The 11041-nt window shown below is 42.9% G+C and overlaps 1 protein-coding gene across 1 annotated transcript; it reads right to left on the reverse strand.

The window, feature by feature from the left end:
- Positions 1-993: 993 nt before the first annotated feature.
- On the reverse strand, positions 994-10667 carry EAF02_003208 (uncharacterized protein; the record flags this gene model as incomplete). The annotated part of the gene is made up of 2 exons (XM_038899256.1): positions 994-4150; positions 4201-10667. The coding sequence occupies 2 exons, from the start codon at positions 10665-10667 to the stop codon at positions 994-996; spliced, it is 9624 nt and encodes a 3207-aa protein (XP_038761544.1).
- Positions 10668-11041: the final 374 nt, after the last annotated feature.

Consider the following 11041-nt stretch of genomic DNA (forward strand, 5'->3'; position numbering starts at 1 on the left):
TGAATGGGTGGAGAGAGATTTATTTGAGTGAGATGAGATGAGATGAGATGGGATGGTTCTTCGTGGGGAAAAAACAAGTCGGGAGGAAATGACTACTACTAATAACTACTTACTAACTAGTAAAGCTTTTCAATAATTTAATTGTTGTATTTCAATTCAGACAATTAGGAATTTAAATAATCTTCAGATAATATGTAAGTAATTAAAGATTATTTGAGGATTTATCATCTAACCTGCCTGCCTACCTATCTACCTATCTATCTATCTACTTATCTATTTATCTATCTATCTATCTATTTATTTATCTACTTATCTATCTATTTACCTACCTACCCACATACCTGAATGAATATACGTACATACATCTAGTAATCATCTACGAGTATTAGGTTTCTACTTTGTACAATCAATCTCTAATCAACTCAAGTTATTTTTCATTATTCGTTATTCATTTCCTTACTTACTTATTTCCTTACTTCCTCCCCCCTTATCACTGTTCCCGGTTAACTTTCTATATACGTAGGATAAGTGAGGTAGGTTGGTTGCCAGTGAGGACTACTGCTACTGTTATTTCCATTTTCATCTCCATTATCATCTCTATTTCTAATCAACAATACCAACAACATATCATATGTTCATTCTAAACTTCCCCATCCATCTCCATAACAATCACAACGCATACATATTACAACACACCACTCATCCATTCAGTAACAAAAAACCCAAAATTAAAAAAAACTCAATATGATATTTATATTCTCTACCCGTACCTATTCGTACTGTATCTTAATTTTCACGTGTGTATTTTCCATGTGTATTCCTATCCATCGCCACCAAACCCACGACTCCCATTTTATTTCTTCGAGCAATCATACCTCCCACCCATCATCATTTTCATCATGCCATCCATCATGCAACCCCGTTCTGAGTTCCCATTTCCCTCTAACAGATACCATCTCCCTCCTAACAACCCCCTCTATCCACAAGCTCCCACTACTCCGTAGCTTTATACTTCTTATTAAACTCCCCAACCGCCACTCCAATATTCTTATACAAAAAGTTCCTCGAACTTTCCTCCGCAACCGGTACAAATGGACCATTTGTTCCTCCTCTCAATGTCAAGCTCAGACCCGTTCTCTCTTTGCTAATCGTTTGAATATCCTTCAATGGCACATCCCACTCACTACTCAATTTCTTACTCTTAACCAACATAATCCTCGAATATGTCAACATAACCACCACATCTTCCCTTGGCAATTCCAGATGTGCAATATATTGTTCATTAAAGTATTTCCCATTATCCAGTTGTTTGAGCCAGAATTGTCCTAGTGCTTCACGTTGAGAGTATGGGCGTACAATTCCATCTTGTCCGATGAAACGAGTGAGTCGTACACGATCGAGTCCGCTATCATCAAAGACTGTCGTAGTATTACGAATACCTTCACTAACATTTGAAGCGAGATCAAAGACACCGATAGCTGGTTTCGTGGCAAATCCCAAAAGACCTTTACCGACACCCTTAAAGAAACCAGCAGCACCTTCTTGTTCTGCTCCTTCAAGAGGTTTACGTGCTAATCCACCTACACCACTTGCAAAACTACTAATGAGGGAATTTGCGCCCGCCGTAACACCATAAAGAGCGTGCTTGGGTCTATTTCGAGATCGAGTCATACGACGACGATCTTGGAATTGTTTGTCCATAGTAGCTTCAGCAAGACCTTTTGCAATACTACCCGTCCATTTCGAAAAACTGTCTGAAACACCAAATACCGATTTCTTGACAAAACTTGTGGCACCTTTGGCGATACCAATACCAAGTTGTTCTGGATCATTCATAATAAAACCTTGATATGGTTCATAGAAGATATCAGCAACACCAGAACTGATGTTGGTGAATAAGCCGACAGGATTTCCAAGGAAATCAGCTGAACCTAAGATCTTATGAACTTGATAAAGTGCTTCTTGTGAATAATGATTGGAGATATTCATCATCAAAACGGCGGCAGAAACTCTTGCATTCTCCAACATCAAAGCATTCATACGGACTGGAGCATCATTGATGTTACCAATAGCCATTGTCAAAACGTTCATGAAGAACATCAGAGGATTCTTTGATGATGTCTTGTCTTCAACATTGACTCGATCGGTGCGAACGAAAGATAAATCAAGTTGCATAGGTTGAATATTGAGGAGTTCGAAATAGATATCTTGACCAGATTGCTCTTGTTTTGGTTCTGGAATGTCGAGGCTTTCATCACAAAGTACGCCTTCATGTGTTTCTGACCAGGCAGCTCCAGGTACCTTTGAGAATTCTAAGACGGCAAAGATAAAATCTTCATCAATTTCGAGAGTCATTTGTTGCACCAAGACTGTTGCATATTTGATGTAAATAACTCCGTAGGAATCATCCTTGACTCTGGTAACCATAGCATGAAGAGATGGATGAGCTTCAGTTTCCTTGGTGCCCTTTTGAACAACACTAGGATACAAAATCATGGGGAAGATTCCACCATAAAGTTGATTGTCAATTTGTATCCACTTAATAGAGGCAGTGATCGTTTGATATAGAGGTGATTCGGCGTATTTGAGAGCAATATCACGCAAAGTAATGTAAGCAAGTTCCCTGAGTTGAGCATTGACCAGAGAGATACCAATACCACCAAGTTTGAGTTGTGCTTTGAAGTTGACGGCAGTATCTTGACTCTTGACCTCAAACCCTCCAGCAAAACTAACAGAAGAATTTGTTCTTGACTTTTGCTTATACAAACTCTTCGATGCTTTGTAGTTGGATAGAATGAGAGTTTGTGTCGGACCGTCTGCTGCGACGTTGAGATCAATGATTTTTTGGTTCCTGGGGTTGGGATCATCTCCTCCAATCTTCATAGGAATGAGATTACCGATCTCTGCAAGTTTTATGTGGCGTTCCTTTCCGTTTGCAACAATTATCAACTCCTTTTGTTTAGCAGCAGGATAATCCCAAGCGTATGGCATAATACTTCTGGGTGGTAACCGATATCTGATTGGTTTCCATCCGGATCTGTCCTCGGTATCTTCATCGTCCAAGTTAGGGTTAGCTTGGAAGAACATGAATTCTGTATCACTCTCATTCCGCATAGAGAATGGCCAATTCTTGGTCTCAGCACTGATATGCAAGAAAATTGTAGCATTTTCCATGAGGACTTCAACTCTGATGAGTTTTTGTCGTTGCCCAGCCTTGGCCAATTTCACATGTGTAATCCCAAGATTCGAGATTGTAAATGGTGACGACCACTGGTTATTTAATCCTGGGAAGCACATCGTGAGTTGCTTCACTTGACTCTTCTGAAGGAAATGAAGAGGTTCCAAAGCTTGTGGCTTCAAAGTCCAAAGTTCAGATGAACCAGGCTCTCTGACGTTTAATTCTTCGTTCATTTGATTCTTTAAAACGAAACGAGGAGCAAGTGTGACAACCTTCGTCATCTTATATTTACCCTCTCCTGCTTCGACACTGATACCCACATGAATTTCGGTGTTGTTCTTTGAGGAAGGTAAAATGACATCAACGTTGCTACCGATAGCATCCAAACTTTGCGGTTTACTCCAGTTTGAGTCACCGACCTTCAATAGAGCACGATTTCGTTGATCATCTCCTCCATATGCGAACATATAGGGCAGTGCTTTGCGTCGTTCAGAATCAACTGAGTCAGTATGGAATCCTTGACCGGCTGCTGTCTTTGCTTGCTGCAATAGCGATTTTTGTTTGATGTTGATCTCTAGGCCAGTCTTATTTAGAATAACATAAGGACTGTAAACTGTGACTCTGAAAGCTCCACCGCTGTCTGGAATTTTGAAATAATGTAATCTGAGGTTCAAAGCAAGTCCATCACGATCTTTACAGACCAGAGCTGTCTCCTTATGGAAGTCATCTTGGTTATTTGAGTTGATGATTGCAAACTCGCTGGCCTTGAAGACTGTATCCTGCATATCAATGCTCATGAGAAGTAAATGCGAAAGTTCGACGACATGAACAGGACTTAGACCACCTTTACGAAGGAAGTTTGTCCAATCTTTCTTCGTATTTTTGTCGTAGATGCGATACTTGAAGTCGTACGGTAGTAAGTTTTCAAGCTCAATAGGTGCCGAAAGTCGAATTCGCATATAAGGATAGATACTAAGATTGTTAAATCAGTACAAATAAACAAGAACAACAGAGATTCTTACCTTGTAATCGGAGTAGTCTTGTCATAAGTGGCATTCATTTGGAAATAGAACGGAGGTGTCTTGTCACCGCTTTCACCCTTGCAAGTGATTGTCCTGGTAGGTCTCTTCAGAAGATCTTTCCAGAAGATTGATTCTGTAGACCAAGAATAACCGAAACCTTGATCTGGTCTCACCAGTAGTGATTTCATAAATGCCGCCCCAACAGGCGCGGGACGACTTTCACCAGGTGCGATTTTCTCAATTTTGAGCAGGTGACCATCTTGAGGGTCGAAGACTCCGAGCTCTACAGGAATCTGTGTCTTGTTTTCTACCAGTAGTGGAGATCTTAAGGTGATGTACTTGACGTTATCTTCACCCAAGGTAACTTCGACAAGCAGTCGATGTAAGATCTTATCTTGACGGGGTCGTAGACTGTATAGAGTCTCTCCTTCACGATTGACTGGAATCTTGCTTAGACTGTCAAATCCACTTCCTTCCAATCTTATTCCGACATATCCACTGTTATTCTCAGGCGAGAGGTTCTCACGCATTTTCTCCCAATCTTCGAATCGCCAAGGTGCTTCCTCGCCATCCGTCAGCGTAGCAGCCATGGTATTATCAGCATCAGGGACATCTGCCCATACATTAACATCGAAACCAGTATAATTTCGAATACGATAGGGAGCATCGGCTCCTCTTGGTTTTGATAAGACATCATCAGACTGGCTAAGGAACTGCGCAGACTTCGATGCTAGTGCAATGGTCGCGGATGTGACAGTGATCTCGAGTGTCTTTTTCGAGATTAGGTCGACGGACATACAATCCGGGTTAGAGTCCTTCGCTACTAGTAGTCCTAGCTCCCAAGGCTCAATGAGAGGTTCCCATGCTGACTTGGAGAAATTGTAAACATTGATGAACATATTGATTGCGGTATCAGCTCGTAAATTACCCGACCAGTCAGCAGCCGAAGCTGTGAATTTCTTGACACTAAGATCAAGGATTGGTAATTCATGTAGATCACCGATCAGAATGAGTCTCATCCCTGCCAATGTCGCAGTCAATTCCTCATGCTTCTTGTGGGCAGGTTGAGTAGTGGCTTGGGCAGTTGGAGTCTGTTGAGACGGTACAATGGTGCCGGCAGTGGTTCTCTTCATTGTTGATGCACCTCTACCGCTAGCTGATCGCTGTTTGAGGCTTGAGGAACTATGCAATTGCTTTGCCTTGACATCAGATGCAGCGGGTTTCTTCTCACCAGGTTCATCATCATTGCCGGAAAGCTCAGATGCTCTTTGTACAATCTGAATCGCTAGAAGAATATCACGTAGTGACAATCTCAGAACAAGAGGTTCAACATCAAGATAAATGCTTTGGGCATTTGGCTTCGAACTGTCCAATGACATTTGGAGAGAGAAGTCGTCAAGAATTCTCAGGCGAGTATCCTCAAATCTGTCCATTCGGCACAAGAACATACCCATCTCGGATACCTGTAGTGTGAGAGCATGCTGCTGTGACATGAGGATTTGCTTGGTTCCAAGTACAATTGCTTCGGAGCTGGTACTGAGTGGATTTGCAATCAATATTATCTGTGCATCCACGACATTTACTCTGAAGGCTATTGACATGGAAGATTGATCGGACGAAGAAAATGATTGACTGGGTGATTTACTTGGCGATCTTGCTTGACTAGCTACAGTCTTAGGCCTGGCTACTTGCATGGAATCTGCATCAGATGCATTCTCGGATTCAGTCGCTTCATCCTCGTCATCTGGCGAAACAGGTTCTTCAACAGCAAGGCCCTCAGTTATGAATGCCTGTAGAGCAAAAAGATAATCCAGAGCAAAGATAACCTTTGGACTATCTATTGACAAGATAGCAATGAGGTTGCGTTCTTGTCCTCCAGAGATGGTAACGCTAGCCATGAATTGTTGCACATCTTTATTCGAAGATGTCATGATCTTTCGAAATTTGTTCGTCTCTCTCTTCCTACTATCCTGGATGGTGAAAGCGTGGATTAAAAATTCTGATTCCAATGAGCCATCTGTCATCATACGGAGCTTAACCTTCGTGTCGTCCATAGAGAATCTCGATAAGCTTGCGGCCTCAAGATCACCAACTGGCTCATTCTCCTTTGCTAGAATGAGTTCGAGACCGATTGTGTTCACATGGAAGGCCAAGTCAAGCTTCGTCCAACTCTGTACATTAGAACCGAGTTCTGGACCAAGATCAACCAATTCATTATTATGGTCATCGTCTGATGATTTCTGGGTGATTGCTTTTGCTCTTTTTGTCGTCGGGCTGGCCACTTCGTCTACAGCTTGTTGTTCGCTGACATCCGAATCCACCATGAAAGCGCCTGGAACAGACTTTGCTAACTCAAGAAGAAATTTCAATTGCATTTGTGTAATTCGCAGATTGAAGTCAGACATGTGACCTTCGATCTCTAGATCCGGACGAAGTGCTCCAGCAGTGTGTTCAGCATAAGTGACCAAGAAACCCAAATCAACCTTGTCAATGAGCTCAAGCTCTTCTGTCTTCTCACCAGGGAAATGAAAGTCAGATGTTAATCGGATATTTCTAATGCCAGCTGTGAGCTTCATCGCAACAGTCGCATCCTTCGAGTCATCAATCGGGACAAATTTATTTTCTGCATAAATCTCTCCGAGATAAGCAGTTATCATGTCTCTTTTACCACTGCCTGCATCCATGACACGAGGGAAAACAACGATAGGTGTTTTGACGTTGACATCGAATTTAATGCGGCTGGTACTTTGTTGAAGTTGAGAAGCTTGATTCGCTGCAGCTTGTCGGGCGGCATTGAAAAGAGCTTGCATCTTGCCAAACTTGACCAAAAACTCAATAATCTTACGATATGGCTCTTCAAGGAAATTGACTTTGATAGAACCTGCGCGCAAGTAGATGGAGGAATCATATCCAGGGTATGAACTGCCTTTAGCATCAAAGGTCTCATAACGGAAATCGGCCAAGTCATCTCCCTCAATAGCGATCAATTTTCTAAGACTGGAATCGCTGGAGGCTCCGAGGTTAACATCATCTACTAAAGATAGATCTCCCAACTTTGCGCCAATTCGCAAGGTATTTCCTAAAACAAAGATGCCTACGTCCGCATGGTTGAACGAAAGAGTAGCCAATCGGATTCCATCGTTATTGAGTATCAAGCGTATACTCTTCAAGTCAACTTTAACACGAACTGACAATTCAGTGTTCTTGGCTGGTGGTACTACCTCTTCTTCAAACGGCGATTCATCCGGCACAGCTAGTAGATCATCTGTGGTTTCCTTGGTAGGTGCAGGCAATTGAGGTGGGCTGTCTTGATTCGTAAATGTAATCAAGATGAAATCAAGTAGAGTCAATAGAGTCTTGCGAGTAACCACTAAGTTGATCGTGGAAACAGAGACATCTACATTAATCTCAACTCCGTCATATTTTGGCATGAACTCCGGCGAATGAGGATTTACCTTCACCACTTTCACGTTGATGAGGGCGGTTTCGTCTTCTGATTCCATGTCTCCAGAGGAAACTATCGACTTGAATTCAGCGGGAGGGTTATCAATGAAATCATCCACAACCACGGATTGGAGGACGGTTTCCACAATCAGATCGTATGGACGAAGAACAAGATTCACGCCAAAGTTCTCAGCGACCACTTCCACCAAAAGTTGGTCTGGCTTCCTGCCTTCCGGATCACTTCGATAAAGTGAGCCCTGAAGTCGTTCCACTTCGAATTTGAGCTCAAAATTCTTTTGTTCCAATTTGAGTTTATCACTCTCTTTGCAGCTAGAAGCGTCTTGAAATTCATCGTCATCATCATCATCAGACGAATCATCTTGAAGAATGATAGCTTCTTGTCGTGAGAAGTTGAACGATGTAGATTGTGCCCGATCCCTTGGCTTTGACGAGGAGGGTGCTCTCATTGATAAAGTCGAAGTTCGGCGACTCTTCGCTAATGTCTGTGCTGGAAGTTCCTCTGCATTAACGTTCGGAATAGCTGCGTTGATAATACTCATTAAGCTTTTGTATTTCTTGTCCGAGGCAGAAGCATGTAGTACTGGTAGACGACCAGATACTCTTACTTTGGTCAAGTTTGGCGCTTTTGGTATGATTGAAGTTTCGACAATAAAATCAATATTGATCTTCTCGACAACACGCATCGATTGAGGATCTTCCTTTTCCATGACTTGTGCTTTTGTATCTTCAATGGAAGGTCCAATGAGGACTTGGGTATTGGAAAGCTTGACCACGAATCTATCGTACATGAGAGATTCGAGGCGTTTATAATCTGCATCGGTATAAACTGTCTTCTGCTTTGATTGCACTTCACGCATTGTTACCTCATCCACAAGTTCACTGTTCACACTGATATGACCGGCATCGAGAATCAGACAAGTCGTTTTGCTCGAGGTAATGTTTTCGGGCACAATAATGAGAGGTGCTTGAAGATCTAACTTTGCATTGATTGTTTTGTGCTCCTCGAGTGCAAACTCAAGTCCTGCTCGTGTCTGTTGTCTGAGTCCTTCTACTGTTGCTCCAGCTGATTCCATAAGAGCTCCGATTGACTCCATGTGTCTTTCTGGTGGTTTGAGAAATTGGATTATACCCACAAGGAAATGAGGATTCCAAATGATCTCAAGCGGCTTGAGTTTTCCGGTCACTGCAACATCACCGGCATCATGCAAAGGATTCGTTTCGACTTGGAATTGGAAGAATGGATCGGGAGTACCGTTAGACTCGTCGTCATCACCGTTGAGCAGAAGCTTCGTCTTGGGTGTTTCGGGAGCATCTTTAACGCGAACAATTTGAGGGAACAGGCAATCAGGAGTCGTACCGTCGTTCACTCGCAGCCCTCCAAGGCTTACATTCGCTAACATTGACTCGGGTCGCTGTAAGAATTTTGCCTTGAAAGCATCAAAGTAGAGACTGAGCACTTCGACTGTATTATTATGAGGATCACGCTTGAGTGTGAAGCTACCGGTATTGAGCGATGCCTCGATCTGCATCTTAACGGTCTCTTTTGGTAAATCGATACTTTCCGCAATTGCTGTTTTCTCGTTCCAATCAATGGCGTCATACAATTCTTTCCGCTGTTCCTCGGTCATGGTGGTTTCTTCGTCTTCTTCCTGTTCTTGTTGTTTCGCGCCCCAAGCCCATGCAACCCACCCTTGCTTTTGCTTCGGTGCTGCCTTTTTAATACCAACATTCTCTTTCTTCAATTGGTTTCTGGCCAAGGATCTCCAGAAGCGTATATCTTCGTAGTCGAGTTTCCACTCAAGCTTATCCACCTCCTCATTTTCTTCAGGCGATAATGGCTCGGTCTGCTTTTTCTTTTTCTTGAAGAGCTCAATGTAACGAATTCGATCGTCTCGTCTCTCCTTGAAGAAGGCCCATGACCAGCGACGATTACGTTCATGAATCTTACTCAAGATAGCACTACCAGCAAACTTGAACCAAGCACGTGGATCCTCCTTTGGCCGAACTCCTTTCGGTTGGAATTTCTTATACTCTTGATGAAGGAGGAAATAATGGAATAAGTCGACCATCATCAAAGCATCTCGATATTGATGATCGTCAAGAACCACTCCAATTTCGTCGAACAAAAGCCCAGCCTTCATATGCGGTATTTCTATCTTACCGCTCTTGTCCATCTCGAGCTTCATCTGACCACTAACAGGCTTTAAAATAAACTGATGATTGGCTTGTTTTGCATCTTCACCTCGCACAATCATCTCTTTGAACCTCGTCAACATTTCATCGTGCGATGCGACCTCCGGGGATGTAGATACCTCCGCCTCTCTCCCAGTGCTCAACAATTCTGTATCCGTATTCCAGTACACAGCCAAGGCACCAAGAGTAGCAAGCTTATGTGTAGTTCCAGAAGAGTTTTGTATGTATGTCGGCTTCCAGTTACCATCCGTACTGATGGCACTGAACTCTTGCAATGTAAGCCCGAGAGCAAATGGGTGACCAGGTGCCGAAATTGAGTCCTCATATCGTACGTGAATATTCTTGACCGTGATTTGGAGATTGTCGATAATCTTGGTAACCAAACTATCCGTAAAGCTCTGGTTCTTCTGCTGTTCTTCCAAACTCATCCCCTCTTGATTTCTATCTTTCAGCATCTCGGCACTGTCCAATTTCTCGATCTTAACCACCTGCCTCCTCCTCTCCTCTTCCTCTTCATCCCACTCTGCATCTTCTTTCGGTGATGCGAGTACATATATATCTTCGATTTCGACTTGTACAGGTTGACCCCGCAGATTCGACCATGGGATCTTCAAGGTGAGTTGTCCCAAATGTCCCTCCACCACATTTATAGGTAACTTTAGTTGATCCAAGGCCTCCCGTCGTAGCTCCAAATCTCGCAGCTTAACATCTCCCGACCAGATTCCTACTTTCAGTTGTCCAGGATCGAAATTCCGTATGTACATGCCCAGAAATCGATTCAGCAACGATGCAACCAAACCTTCCAACATCTCGAGTTCCTATTGCCGTCACCCGGGCCGGGAAGCTCTAGATTAATTTGTTCGACGAATGATGGTTGGCATCCGCGATGGCGAATTTGCGAAGATTATTGTGGAAAGGGTGAATTTACGATCATTTAATCCATCACTTTTGAATCGAGACGTTCTTCGTTCTTCGTGGCAGAACACGATTCGATCTATTGTATTGATGGTGGTGGTGGTGGTGGTGGTGGTGGTGGTAAGAGATACTAGGTATCGTATGAGAGGGGTATTCAAAAATCGCCCCCAGCTGCAGTGTCCCACTGGTTTGTGTAAATATTTTGGAATAAAACAAAAAAATAGCACGCTCAATAAAGGCAGTCACGAAGGAATAACGAATTATTGGA

This window comes from Botrytis sinoallii (genome assembly GCF_014898435.1).
Source record: "Botrytis sinoallii strain Bc 23 chromosome Unknown BSIN_004, whole genome shotgun sequence".
Classification (NCBI taxonomy): Eukaryota; Fungi; Ascomycota; class Leotiomycetes; order Helotiales; family Sclerotiniaceae; genus Botrytis; species Botrytis sinoallii.